We start from the raw sequence: 16,091 nt of genomic DNA on the forward strand, positions 1-16,091 counted from the left end.
TTAGGAAGCCAAGTATTTAAAGATTTATTAATTATAAAAATTGTTATTTGTTATAACTATTCTCAAAATAATTAATTGAATTTTTTTATTTAATTGTTTGAATATTTTTAGGAAGCTAAGTATTTAAAGATTTATTAATTATAAAAATTGTTATTTGTTATAACTATTCTCAAAATAATTAATTGAATTTTTTTATTTAATTGTTTAAATATTTTTAGGAAGCTAAGTGTTTAAAAATTTATCAATTATAAAAATTGTTATTTGTTATAATTATTCTTAAAATAATTTAAAATTTGTTGATTAATACAAAATATTCTTATTTTTTAAGTTGCTGTATAATTTTTAATCCCAAAAGTTTTTGTTATATTTTAGATTAGAAATTACTTGATTGTGGTTTGACAAATTTTAATTTTTTTGAAAAAAATTCTTATCAAATCATTTTTATCATAAAATTAAAAAAAAAAAAAATTTTATCAATATATTTTTGAAAAAAAAATTTTTATCAACAATGTTTTATGGAAAAAGTTTTTTGATGGTCCATTTTGCCCCGGATTTCGCTACTTAACTAAAAAAAATTAAATTTATTTTTTGACAAAATTTTTGGAGTGGGCCGCTGTGCCCCGGGTGGGCCGTCGTGCCCCGGCCTCCCCTATTTTCTTGTCACTTTGTTTTTATTTTAGCCGCTTTTGCCACTCATTTTCCACCTCAAAACATCCCGAATTAATTACTTTGTTAATTTTGAGTGTTATTTAATAAGGCTTTGAAGATTAAATTCACAAAAAAGACGAAGGAAAAAAAATATGAAAAATTAGAGTTTCACGAGGCGCTTAATCACTTCAGGCCCGAAGTTATTAAAATTGTTTTCGATCTATTTAATATTATAATAAGGGAGCGAGAGGCAAAGTGAACCCTGTAAAATTTTTTATTTTCCTCCACTTCTTTATGCTAGCGCTACTTCAGAAGTCCTCGTCCGTACGTACATACATACACTCGGACATCATCTTGAAATTAGTCAGAATAGTTTCCTAGAACCTCAAAATGTCGAGATCTCTTAGAAATTCGATTTTCGAAAGTCGGACCAAAACCAATAACTTGCCGAATTTTTGAAAATTAAAAAGTTTCTTAGTGGGAAGTTAAAAAACTAAAAATATGCACATGTAGGAAATTGAAAAAACTACAAGTGCAATTTTTTAAAATATTTTTTTTTTTATAATTTGTTACTTTAAAATAAATCCTAAAATTATTAAATGTCAGCTAACTTCAGTGTCATAGTTAATTTTAGAGAATTGGGTATTACAGTTAAATTAAACACTTAGTATTGCAAATCACGTGAGGAATATAATTACTTATATTTTATGCAAACATGTTACACCATATGTTACGGTATATACCTTTTCAAGTACCGCAATATATGTATTAAATATATATATATCATCTTGATAATTATTATTATTGCTGTTGTTATCGCTGTTGTTTTCTATTCTAAAGAATAAATAAATCCTTGACCTCGTTTAATTTAATCGATTTATTTTATGTGGTTGACAATTTTTTAAATATCCTACAGTTGGCTTGTAACCAACTAAAAAATTAAAAAAAAAATAAATAAATAAAACATAATATTTTTTCTATATGAAATAAAATCAACAATAAATCAATTTCGAGGAATATTTACCTAAATTTTAAAAAAATTTAATTGCTTCTACATCTCTGATATATGAAACTCTGATACAGTTCAATTAAAATTTACAATTAACGAGGATTGAATGAAAGTTAATTAAAATAGAAAAAAATAAAATTGAATGAAAGGAAAAAGGAAAAAATAGGAGTAAAAAAAAAAAGTAAATTGATCAAGGATCGAGCGAGTAGCTTTTGTGGCTAAAGAGGAAACACGAGAGATAAAGGAGGAATTCTGAGCAATAATGCGAACCTTTGACAACATGAAACCCCTCATATGATTCTCGTTAACTAGGAATTTGTGGTTGTTTCGGTGACAATATCTCGATTATATTGAGGCTGCTTGTTATTATCACGATAAGACTTGCCGCACTTAACCACAAGTTAAATTGTCTATTTCCTCATCTATATCCGTCATAAATTCACAACTAAGTGAAACATCTATTTTTTTTTTTTTAACTTTTCATAAAATTTCTCCGAAAAATAATTTTTTCAGAGGTTACTTATTCTATTGATCTTGAAGTTTAATAACTTCTTAACCCCAATAATTTACTCCATTTGATTTGCGAATTATCCGAATTGGCAGATAAAATTTTATTGAATTTTTTTTCCGATTATAAATAATGACGAGGGGTAGAAAAGTGAAATAAAGACGTCTAGTCAATTATTGTGAGTGTATACTACCAATAAACACACAAAAAATTAATTTATCGAGCTGCGATGACTTGTGCGACTGATCTGAAGGGATCAACATTCGCGCAAATTTTTTCGCTGTCTCATTTTTATTTTTATTACACCCAACAGTATTGATTATTCAAATTCGATCGTTAACGCGCCTATTAAAATATACTCACCATAATCTTATCTCATGTCCTATTAAAAAAATAAATGACATATAATTACTTAGCACGTCGGATTAATTGTTTTCAATTAACTCGACAATTTCGTGTAATTGCCATCGATATTGGACATAAATGGGTTTTTTCAATTTATTTTTTATATTGCCCAACTAAAATCGTCATAATAATAAATAACAATTGCATATTTATCTTTAATTTAAATTTAATATACGTTTTAGTAGCTGTCGTTATTGATGTCACGGGACATAATAATTACCGTTAACGACTTATATAGCTTTTGTACATTTATATTTATATGAATCTATGTAAATGATATTTAATAGCCCAATGTATTGTGGGTCGTAAAAATCGCGTTTCGAAAATTGGATCGATCGTCTAAATGGCTTGGCCTCTCTTATCACGTTCAATGAATCGGCTTAAATAACGAGATTTTGTGCTGCCTATAAATTGATAAAACCCGCGACCACTGGCTCAACGTGACCACTGTCACTGCTCGCGGTATTTAGCAAACGTTTTTTTTTTGTTTGTCAATCATGAAGCTCACCGTTTTAGTTATTTTAATTACGCAAGTACACTTATTCTCGGTAAGTTCTTTCATATATTTTTATACCATTCAAATTTTATATATACGTTTTTTTTAAATAAAAATAAATATATATTTTTTGTATGCGTGGTTTATATATTTCCGTTCCACGTCTGAACTATTGATTTTAGTCACTCCAGGTCATCTGAAACTTTTTATTTTTATTTTTTTGCAAATTGAATTTTCTATAGTACAAAAAAAAAATATTTTAATGACCTGTGTCTAAAGTTGAGAGTTTATGATCAGAAAATATTCAAACTACAAATTATTTTTTTTACTTTTTATTTAAAAGCAAAAAAACATTTTTTTGTATGAAAGTAAATTACTTTTTTTTTGAATCTGTAATAGTGTCAAAAAAGCCGTAGAATATCAAATGCAGTTGATCACTACAAAGAATCTGAACCTTTTGGAGCTGAAGAATTACCACCAAGTATGCGTCGAAATTCTCTCGCAGAAGAAGGACCCAAAGCCGTCGGAGCACGCGGTCTAGTCGCTAGTCGTTTGAGAGAAATTTTCAGAAAAGATACCTCGCCTAACCAACAGATAATTATTATAACCCCACCGCAAAATAATCCCGACCAACCTCACCCTAGTGCCAGAAATTTGAACTCTGCAACCGATTCAAGCGAGAACGAAGAAATAGAACTTCCATCATACAGATCCAGTGACCTCATGATAACAAACAGTGATCCCGCATTGAGCGACACAGAAGTGTTTGTTCAAAGTGCATCTCGTCGTTCAAATATCCGTAAATCGAACGCGAACAAAAACGTCAACGTCAACAACAATGAGATCGCAGACCGTCAATTTGATAATTTCCTTCCACAAGATTATCCTGAAGAAACAGATCCTGAAACTGATGACTACCCCATTGATCTAGAAGACCGACGATTTTCGAATGATGATGTCCAGATAATCAGAGTGGGACCAACGTCACGAAGTACAAGACGTCGATTGTCTGACAACAGAAATACTAATGTCAATACTAATGTCAATACCAACGATGCTCGTCGACGTCTTATCGCTCACAATAGAAACACAAACGTCAACACCAATCTTAACAGCAACAACGACGCTCGTCGACGACTTATCGCTCGCGACAGAAACACAAACGTCAACACCAATGTTAACAGCAACAATGACGCTCGTCGACGACTTATTGCTCGCGACAGAAACACAAACGTCAACACCAATGTTAACAGCAACAACGACGCTCGTCGACGACTTATCGCTCGCGACAGAAACACAAACGTTAACACCAATGTTAACAACAACAACGACGCTCGTCGACGACTTATCGCTCGCAACAGAAACACAAATGTCAACACCAATTTTAACACCAACGAGGCAAGACGATCTCTCGATGAGAACAAAAATATAAATGTAAATGTCAACAATGTAAATGCTGAGACTGCTGATGATGAGACTGCGACGAATGACGTTGAAAGTGGTAATGTAGACGGTGACGTCATTGAAGCGAATGACGATACAATTTATGGTGAAAGTGTCGTAAGTCCGGTGTCAGTTACTAGCAGGCGTTCTCAAAGTGAACATACCTTGAGAGCTGATGACAGTAACGGAAAAAGCCGAAGAGGCAGTCGTAGATCGAAGGATTTGGATCCGTCTGCTAGTCAACTTCAGTCGCGTAGAAATTTAAAGTCTGTAGGGTCTAGTAGTCGAAGAAATGTCCTGGTTGAAGTGAGTTCTCTTGACAATGATGATAACAGTCGAAGAGTAGACGAACTTCTGGACAGTCGAAGGAAATTTGAAGCTGAAAATTTAGGCAAAAGACGTAAACTAGTTATTCTTGATGACTCCCCTGCTGCTTACGGTCTTGACGATTCTGATAGTCAGGTGAGCAGCTCTCGCAGAATGAGTCCTACAATAATCGTGTCAGCTCGCAGATTCTTGAGAGATCGAAATGATAATAAGAACATAAACATCAACAACAATGTCAACGACGCAGCTGATGATGACGAAATTAAGGTTTCTTCGCGAAGACGATTGACATCCTCAGAAATTTATGATGATAATGCTCCTGATGGTATTTCTAGTTTAGTTCAGCAGTTCCGTAGGCATCGTGTGCGCGCTAATAATGAAAATAAAAATGTTAATATTAACGTTAACAGACTCGATAGCGCTGAAAATGTTTAGTTTTACTCGTGGCCACGTCATCGAATTTTATTTTTAAAATTCTTACAGCGAACCTTATATACAAATTTATTCAATAAATGTTAATGAAGTATATTTAAATAAATAAATAATTTGTGGACCAATAATTGAAGAATTTCTTATTTCGAACCAAACTCACATGTATAGCTTCCGGTCGAATTCTTCTCGTGATCGAAACCCGAGCAACTTATCTAATAATAACGATTTTGTAATCTGATTGAAAGTAGAAGCGTAAGAAAAATTGAACAAAAAAAAAAAAATTCCAAGCAAAGAGACATTTCTGTAGCAGGATTATGGCTTGCCCTGTTATGAAAACAGGATCACGTAACAGGATCAAGTTCTTTGCAGCAACAGGTTTTTTTTCTGTGCATTAATTAATTATTTAATAAAAACTATTTCGATTATCATTTAGTTGATTAAGTAAAAATTAGCTTGGTTTTTTTTATCGCCGTAAAATTTGTCTGTGTATACCAGTAAACAGTATCATACATTTAAATTTAAGTGTTAACGCGCCTGTAAAAAAAAAATTGACGAAAATCTTATCTCGTGTCCTATAAAAAAAATAAATATCGCATAATTACACATAGCACGTTGGATTAATTGTTTTCGATTAACTTAACAATTTCATGTAATTGCGAGCGATATAAAACATAAATGTATTTTTTCAATTAATTTTTTATATTACTTAAATAAAATGGTCGTAATAATAAATAGCAATTGCGTATTTATCTTTGATTTGAATTTAATATATTTTTTAGTAGCTGTCGTTATTGATGTCGCGGGACATAATAATTATCGTTAACAATTTATGTACCTTTTGTGCACATAGATTTATATGAATCCATATAAAGGATATTAAATAATAATAATCATCATAGAGAAAAGTATACATGTATTGCGGGTCGTAAAAATCGCGTTTCGAAAATTGGATCGATTGTCGAAATGACTTGGCCTCTCTTATCACGTTCAATGAATTGGCTAAAGTAACGAGATTTTGTGCTGCCTATAACTTGATAAAACCCGCGACCACTGGCTCAACGTGACCACTGTCACTGCTCGCGGTATTTAGCAAACGTTTTTTTTTGTTTGTCAATCATGAAGATCACCGTTTTAGTTATTTTAATTACGCAAGTACACTTGTTCTCGGTAAGTTCTTTCATATATTTTCATACCATTCAAATTTTATATATACATTTTTTTTAAATAAAAATAAATATATATTTTTTGTATGCGTGGTTTATATATTTTCGTTCCACGTCTGAACTATTGATTTTAGTCACTCCAGGTCATCTGAAACTTTTTATTTTTATTTTTTTGCAAATTGAATTTTCTATAGTACAAAAAAAAAATATTTTAATGACCTGTGTCTAAAGTTGAGAGTTTATGATCAGAAAATATTCAAAATACAAATTATTTTTTTTACTTTTTATTTAAAAGCAAAAAAACATTTTTTTTGTATGAAAGTAAATTACTTTTTTTTTTTGAATCTGTAATAGTGTCAAAAAAGCCGCAGTGTGTTGAGTAAAGAAGATTATTATCAAAATCGCGATCGTATCGAAAAACAAGAATTACCAATTCGCCGTCAATATTACAATCCAGACCAAGGATATCAACAAGGACCTTCGGTAGTAAATGGACCTTGTATTACTGTCCCAAATCCAGATAATACTGATGTCTATACTGCTGATTATGATGCATGCGAAGGTAAAGATTTCCATACTTGCGGCATGCACACGTATCCTGAGCAATATTCGCGGCGAGCAAAGGTCAACCCTAGTCCCGGATCTCGAAGCATACCGCGGAGTAAATATACCAGAAATCTGTCCACAAATGATCCCTCGTCCGCTGAACAAATAATAATCTTAGCCCCATCGAAACATCATCGTCGTCCGTCTCGTCCTATTGCCAAAAACTACAACTCTGCCGTCGATTCGCGCAACAACATCGAAATCGAACGAGTTCCATCAGATAAAAATGATGACGTTATTGCCGAAGAGAATGACCCCGAATTGTTTGAATCAGAAGCACGAGTTCCAAGCGCGCTTCTTCGCTCGGGCACTCAAAAGTCAAAGAACAGCAATTTTAACGTCAATAGCAATAATAAAGGAAGGCGTCAATATGATTCTCAGCCCGATTATTACCCAGTTCGTCAGTATCCTCCAAATTCTCAACTTTCCGAGTACCCAAGTTATCCCCCGAACCTCCAGTATCCCCAGAATTTACAAGAAGTCCCACCAAGATACTCCGAGGGTTATGATTACCCCTACAATCAACCTGACCAACCAGATCTCCACGATGTTATCCCTGTCCTAGAAGTTCCGCAATCATCACGAAACACAAGACGTCGAGTATCTGCCAATAGAAACACAAATGTCAACACCAATGTGAACAAGAACGAGGCAAGACGACGATCTCTCGATGAGAACAAAAATATAAATGTAAATGTCAACAATGTAAATGCTGAGACTGCTGATGATGAGACTGCGCCAAATGACGGTGAAGCTGGTAATGCAGACGCTGACAACGTCGTTGAAACCAATGACGATACAACTAATGGTGACAGTGTCATAAGTCCGGAATCGATTACTAGTAGACGTTATCAAGCTACTAAGGGGTTGCGAGCTGATGACAGCTACGGAAAAAGCCGAAGAGGCAATCGTAGATCGAAAAATTTGGATCCATCTGCTAGTCGAGTCCAGTCGCGGAGAAATACAAAGTCTTTAGGATCTGACAGTCGGAGGAAATCTGAAACTGAAAATTCAGGAAAAAGACGGAACATAGTCACTGTCGATGCTTCTGATAATCAGATAAGGGATTCCCGCAGAACGAGACCAACAGTCGTCGTGACAGCACGTCGACTTCTACGAAATCGCGATGATAATAAGAACATAAACATCAACAACGTCAACAATGCAGCTTTTGATGACGATATCAAGGTAGATTCGCGAAGGCCATTGACATCTTCAGCATTTATTGATGACAATGACGCTAACAGTGTTTCTTATTTCCCCCAACTGCCTCTTAGACATCGCGGGCGTAATATCAATGAAAATAAAAATGTTAACATAAATTTTAACAGATTCGATAGCTCCGAAAATGCTTAGTCTCATAATCACATCATTGAGTTTTATTTTCACTGATACAATTATTCATAAATTTATTATAATGAATCTTAATGAAATGTATTTAAATAAATAAACAAATTCCGATAGAATAAATAACGAATTTTTTTATTGATATCCAAATTAACACGAAATCATTAAAATAACAATGACTATTTTTAAGTTTTAGCCAAATGATTAAATCGATTAAAAATTAATTGTCTTGCAATTTAAAATTTCATCACAATAAACAAGTAAGATCATTAAAGTTTATTGTTCTTTGAATCTATTAAAGATAATAATGAAATTAAATTGAAAACAATAATTTAAATAGTATTTTTATTGGCCATAAAGAGAGATATTAAAAATAAGTAAATTAATTAATTTACATTCTACCCAATCCTAATAATCCTTTGGGTATTCCGGGATGGTGTAATCCCATCTCATGGTTGATGTTAATATTCGTATTGGCGTTATCATTTTCCGTCATTTGGGTCGACTGTGGCTGAACCATCATCGGCATTGGCTGCACAGCTGTGTACCCTGGTTGGGGAAAACCCATTGCTGAACCACTCATTCCTAATCCAGCATCACCGTAACCCAAACCTGTCATTGATGGATAGGGCATGCCTATTCCTTGTGGAGGTAATCCGCCGAATGGTGAACTTCCGTAACCTGTTGGCGCTCCTAAGCCTCCTGAGGGAATTCCTAAGCCTCCTGGCGGAATTCCTAAACCTGCTGGCGAAAATCCTAAACCTCCTGGCGGAATTCCTAAGCCTGCGGGCGGAATTCCTAAGCCTGGTGCCGGCATGAATAGTGACCCCATCGGATAATTATTGTAACCTGGATAATTTCCACCAAATGATGGGTCCATTGGCATTGAGTTGTATCCTAATCCAGGTCGTGGTCCATATCCATAACCAGATGGTGACCATCCATTAGAATCAGCAATTGCAGCCGCACCTCGATTGCCAGAAATTGCAGTTGCTGATGGGGCATTTCCTAAGAACTGCCCTGAGCATTTTGGCGCCAACTAATTTCAAATTCAAAATTAATATAAAATATATCTATTAATTTATTGAAGAAATATGCGAATTTAAACTCAATAATTTTCAAAAATTGAACTAATTCAAAATAAGTCGAACACATCTCCAATTAATTAATAATTTAATTGTAGCAATCAGAGATTGGCGGATTAAATTAAATTACCTGGCTTAGCGCTGAAATAATAAAGATTACTGCGGATCTCTTCATGATGACTGAGTTTGCAGAAGTGGAGCAATCAAAGTGCCCTGATCATTTTATACTTCGGCGGCTCCGCTTTTTTCAAAATGATCATCGTCATTATTATTATATTAATAACGTTATTATTGAACTTGTATTGGTGATAAGTCAAAACTTTGGTTATTTAAAAAGTTTATAATTAAAATTAATTAATATAACTTTTAATAAATTATAACTTTTCTTGTTAGCTATTGGACAGTAGTGATAACAAGTCGCAATTGACGACCGTCGAGTTAATTGGAAATAAAAAGAACAAGTATAATGTCAAGTTTTATAAGTTTTTAAGTACTAAAGCTAATTTATATACATATCTATATATATATATATATATATATATATATATATATATATATATATATATATATATATATATATATATAATCAATAAAATGAAATATTACCATTATTTTTCTCGACTATAAAAAAGCTTTTTTTTTTTTTATGAACTTTTCGATGATATATTATTATATCATCCTTTTAATTTTATCGTAGTAAAAAAAAAAAAACTATATTCTATACAAATAAAAATGTATTTTTGCCTCGAGGTAAAAGTTTAAAGGCCAGATAACTTTGATGTTTATGAGTAATTTTACGCGATCAATATAAACGGTTTTGTAGAATGCGTATTTAAGTTTGTTTTATAACAAAATTAATTTGTTGAGAAAATCAAGTGAGTTGATGTATGGTTTGTTAGTTTTGAATACGCGTTAAAGACGTATATATATATTATATATATGTATGGGTTAATTAACTGGAAGTAGATCAATAAATTTGTCTATGGTATATGACCTTTTCACAAGCGTTAACAATCAGAGTACGGAAAATGACAGAAACACTCGTTAACTGATAAATGATTTATCAATGCACCTCAATGTCTATCAAAGTTAATGGGCCGGGGCTTTAAGGGCCATAATTGACTTTAACGACTTTTATATGGAGACATTCAATTAATATAAACAAGTATGAATATCAATGCCGCGATTATTTACCCATTTTATATTTATTTAATGTCATAAATACAGTAATAAATGTTTTTTACCTCCATTCAAGACCTTTTTGTACCCTTGACAATTTATCATCCTGTTACGCCCTTTCCTAATCTATTCTTTTTTCGGGGTTTTCAAATTTATTACCAATTGTTCGGAGCGAGAGACTTTCGGAAAACTTTTCAAAATTATAAATAACACGTAATATAATTGTAAGCATTTTTTTTTAGAAAAAAAGGCTGCATTCTTTTTTTGGGAATTGGTCGAGATGAATTTTATTTTGGTGTAGATCTTTCAGTAGAGTAAATTATAATTACAGGACTTTTTACTTGAGGAGTTGTAGGGTCGACGTTACAATGAAAGGGTAAAAATTTTGGTCACGACTCTGAGGAGAGTTGGGTTTGTGGGTTAGAGCTGTGTCTGTAGCAGGTAAAATTGGTATTCCAATATGTAGAAAATATTCCAATGTAGAAAAATTTTTTTTTTTTGAAAACCACAAAGGAGTCAGGGAAAAAAAGTTTTTTAAATTTAGTCGAAATTAGGGTCAACTATTAATTATTTTAAATAAAAAAATATTATTATAGTTTTTGGTCAATAAAAGCATTAAGAGTCTATTAATTTTGAATCTGTCAACTGGACAGAACCGTAGAGAATGTCAGCTTGTATTTGGTCAAGCAAATCCTGAATCTAAATAGAATCAACCGACGACAAGACCACGTGATTTATTATCTTGACATCTTATCTGTTAGCATGACATTAATCGTTTGTTAACTTATGATTAACGTAGCACTCAGAATTTTGCTCTCGATTTTAACCGAGTTACGCAGTGATATGATCTATTAATCAGGATTCATATTGGGGAGGAAATCTTATCCTCATGCGTTATCTTATCATATAATATCAGATTGGGGATTTTCCCGATGAAGCTTTCACGTTCAAAGCTTCTCTCCGATTCTCAGGATTCCCGCACTCTTAATCTCTATATCATCATCAATTTTATTTTTATCAAGATTTAGAGGGTTAGTTATACCGTTCATTTCTGTCAATGCTTCTGTAATAAATCATTATTATAATACTGACGCTCTATTATCCACGATTATAATAATAATAATAATAATAATAAAATTATAAGAGTACACAATGATATTTGATTAATTTATTTAATTAATTAATTCGTAAATACCCAGGCTGCAGTATGGTCTATGGGTGAAAAAGAAAATTTAATCTTTTCTTTATGAGGTTTGATGAGTTGAGGTCAAGAGTTTTTTCCGATTGCTGGCATAAAATGCCGGAGGTTGAGCTTGCAAGAGGATAAGTTGGTATAAAATACTTCAGCCTATCCTCAATTTTCGTATTTACTTTTCTCTTTACCATACGTTTGTACTTGACTTACATTTTCATTTATATTTATTCTCTCTCTTCATTCCTGCTCTTACATTATTTGTGTGTTTTTACAATTATCTCAATACAAATAAACCTTAAAACCTCTATACAAATAATTATTTGTATAAATTTTAATTTTACATCAACACTAAATTTTCATTTGCACAATTAAAGTTTTTTTTTTTTTATAATCGGCGACTTTACCGCAGAATTAAACTTTAATTCCAGATTCGAAAAAAAATTTTTTCGAAAATTCTGTCTCTACTTGGCCCAGATTCCTCTCAATCTTTTACCGATAAAATTAAATTTCATCGTCTAATTTAATGGTGCAAAGTTCAGGCATCTGTTGCAGTAATGTATCGCTTTATAAAGTGACGAGAATGACGTCTAGTATATAACTTATTTCATATATATTCTGTATGCGCATATATGAAAATATATATGTATATAGTACGATGTTAAATTCAGTGAATAAATCCATAAATAGGCGGTAAATATTTCAATTTACTTAGCACGTTTATATAAGTAATTAATTAAAAATAAATACAAGCACGTATTTGTTTGACGTAATTTAAATGCTTGTATTTATTTCATGAAAAATCATAAACTCTGACACAGTATTTACGGTGTAGTAGTCTCGTGCTCATCAAAAGTTATTTTTAGTTTGCATTAATGCATCCTCCTGCTGTCCTGTATTTCGCAATCATTAAAGTTTTGATGAGATTTGTTTGTCATTTTTTTTTTAAACAGCAATAAATTTTTACATTATTTTTAAATCATACTAGTAAATTATTAATACAAAAATTTAAATTTTTGTGACATATTTACATATTTATTATATTTATTTAGCGTTTTAAGTTCTAGAGTCGATTTAAAATTTTTTTACTGACTGAAGAATTTTTTCGTAGTTTAAAATTCCCATAATCAGTTTTTTAACTCACATGATAAATTTGAACCTGTCATAAATTTTGTTCATCAATTTTAATTTTTCCCGCCTTTATATCAGGGTGTAGACTATCATTATAAGGTGCTGATGTTTTCCAGAAAAAACTTTTTAATTAAATCGATCAATGCATGAAAATCGATCCTGACTTCCGACATCTGTAAAAAACAAAACGAAAACAAAGTTTCTGTCCTTGTGCCTTTTCACGGAACCTTTCGGTAGGATCCGACCTTACGGCATCTGTAAAGCGATATTGTATATTTAATTCAAACAATATTAAACATAAATTTAAAAATACTCAAGTTGTGTGTGTGTTTTACGTTGAATATAAAATAAAAAGTTGTGCCGAGAAAAACTGCTGGGCAACTCGTTACAAACTACTTCGTAAAACCATCTAGTTCATACCCAATGTATAAAACTTTTGTATTAAGTTTTGTTTTATACTAAACGAAATTATTCTGTCAGTGTATCTATATTTTATTTATCACTTATATTTCATTGTTATAAATATGTTTTCATTGCTATTTATTTTTTCATTATACTAGGACACTTACCATTTTTGGCCATTTGAAAAATTTGAATAAAATAATTTGTAAAATACGCGATAACATTAATAATTAAAATTAAGTATTAAGTGCCCAAAAATGGCGCAGTGAATGGGAATTTAAATAAAACCCAGGCCACTTTTAAAATACTCCGCTGAAAAAATAAATTCCCTATTTATTTTGGAGACAGTCATTTTTTTGAAAACTCCAAATTTCGTACAGTGTATTTATTAATATAGTAGACATATTTGAATCGATAATTAATATGTGAAATCTGCGGCAATCACTTGGGTTAGATGATTAAGTTATGTTGCAAAATCAAAGCTGCGATAAGCTGGAGATATAAAGAGCGAGAGAGAGAGAGAGAGAGAGAGAGATCAATTGATTTAGAGAGTGAGTAACTGAGAGAAAGAGAGATAGAAGACATACTGAGCGTATAATAATGTCGGCAATTTTAACTTAATTATAATAGTGAGTGGCTGAGGTAATACGCAGTGATGGGCTAACACTCGTCTCTGGAGATAATATGTATAGCTCGTGGGTGGATGAAAACGGAGTACCAAAGCCCTCATCTCTTAATCCTGTGGAGAGGATAATGTGCTTCATATATGATCTGACATACTAGCGGACAAACCGTAGCAGAGCTAGATAAACTTATTTGGATTTTTTATTACCAACCGCAATTCGCTCTTAGATTTTTCAAAAATATTTATATTATTTCAAAAATTATTACTTTTTTTGTAGTTCTCAAAAAAATTCAGGACTTAGATAAAAATAGAATTCGGTAATTTTTTACCACTGCCACTTCGGTAATGGGTTTTTTTGGCTAAGGGATTTTTCTTATGGTCACTTTTGTCACGACTTTTTTTTGGACCCAAATGTGTGATATTAGATTTTCTTATTCTTTGGGAAGGAAAACTTCCATAACATATAAGATTTTTTTTTGAATTCGGGTCAACTTAAAATTAAATTTAAAAACTAAGAAATTAAGAAAAATATATTTTCATTAAGCCAAATTTATTTATTTGATAAACAATTTATATTTGATAGAACATAATTATATTTTTAAAAATAGATCCATGTTATTCTAAACCGTCATATATTTTTTAAAAAAAGTCACAATTAATACCAGCGTCCGGATGCAGCATTAACGTTGGTATTTGAATTTGAATTTGAATTGTCGGCGCTGGCGGTCTGTGGCATCATTTGAACCGGTTGAACTGGATGAGGATAAACCATTGGTGACGGATAGGCCCCCATTGGCTGCATGTATGGATTCATTGGGTAGCCATACTGACCCTTATTTAGATAAAAATTTCAAAATAATTACTATTATTATTATTTTTTTTTAATTTAATAAATTAATTACCTGGACCGCAGCAATAATTGCGAAAAGAGCGAAAATCACAGCTTTCATTTTGATAAATATTTAAATACTGTTGATATCTTAGAGACCAAAGACGACTGATGATCAAACCGATAACGCGGCTCCTTAAATACTCACTCAGCTTGTAATTAAATTAAATAAATAATTTTCGTGATTAAATAATTCAATTTGTCTGCGTTATCGATTTGCGAGCGTGTCGAAGTTGCTTTAATTATTATACAAAACTTTTGTTATGCCCTCATAAATCTTTACTTCCAACTGGGACCGATATAAAGTTTACCTCGTGTATTACAACGCACCGCAAACTTGGTGATAATTATTATTCAAAGTTTATACTCGATTAATTATAAATAATTGCTATTAAGCCTCTCTAATCCAAAACTTGAAAAAAAAAAATAATGATTTTTTGTAAAATAAAAAATAAAAATAAACCTGTTTTGACATTTCCTGTAACATAAATAATGTTTTAACATGTGTCAGGCTGCAGTACAGATTAATATTTTATTCAGCGTGTGTTGAACAAGACGTGACTGAATTTTTAGTGTAGGGAAGAAAACAAATTTTTGATAACGCGTTGGACGGTTTTATTCTAAATAAAACACTCTGTTTAATTGAAGAGCAACACAGTGTTACTGTTATATCGTTTTTGAATATTATTGACAAAGAAACGCAACACAAAAGCAATCGAGAATAGGAACAATGTGATGATTAATATTCTACTCTAAAAGCTTTATGTGGTCAACAATTTTGTTTATTGATCTAGTCACAATTTCAATGAAAGCTCAAATCATATATATACATATATATACTATATACATATATATACTAGGGTTGTGCGAATGGTATTTGTATAATTAAACTTTTTGAATTATTTGATTTAAATTTTTAAATCATTTTGAAATTCGCGCCAAAATTCAAAAATTTCAAATTATTGTATTCTAATTTAAATATTTGATTTATTAGTGATAAATTACAAACATTTTTCAAATAATTCAAATCGATTCGATATTCGCGCCAATATTCAAAGATTTCAAATTATTTTGAAATCTGCGCCAATATTTAAAAATTTAAAGTTATTATATTCTTATTGAAATATTTGACTCATAATCAATAAATTACAAAAATTTTCAAAATAATTCAAATTTATCTGAAAATATGAAATACTCGCTTCAA

At 31.5% G+C, this 16,091-nt stretch overlaps 2 protein-coding genes across 2 annotated transcripts; one reads left to right on the forward strand and one right to left on the reverse strand.

The window, feature by feature from the left end:
* Positions 1-3,067: 3,067 nt before the first annotated feature.
* Positions 3,068-5,271, forward strand: LOC103571864 (putative uncharacterized protein DDB_G0282133). The gene is made up of 2 exons (XM_014441947.2): positions 3,068-3,118; positions 3,466-5,271. Exons 1-2 carry the CDS (start codon positions 3,068-3,070, stop codon positions 5,269-5,271), a joined length of 1,857 nt encoding a protein of 618 aa, XP_014297433.2.
* A 3,504-nt stretch (positions 5,272-8,775) lies between these two features.
* LOC106693596 (elastin-like) lies at positions 8,776-14,948 on the reverse strand. Its single transcript, XM_014441946.1, has 3 exons — positions 14,901-14,948; positions 14,684-14,830; positions 8,776-9,423 (listed from the first exon to the last, which is right to left on the reverse strand). Exons 1-3 carry the CDS (start codon positions 14,946-14,948, stop codon positions 8,776-8,778), a joined length of 843 nt encoding a protein of 280 aa, XP_014297432.1.
* Between the last annotated feature and the right edge of the window lie 1,143 nt (positions 14,949-16,091).

This window comes from Microplitis demolitor, chromosome 10, assembly GCF_026212275.2.
Source record: "Microplitis demolitor isolate Queensland-Clemson2020A chromosome 10, iyMicDemo2.1a, whole genome shotgun sequence".
Classification (NCBI taxonomy): domain Eukaryota; kingdom Metazoa; phylum Arthropoda; class Insecta; order Hymenoptera; family Braconidae; genus Microplitis; species Microplitis demolitor.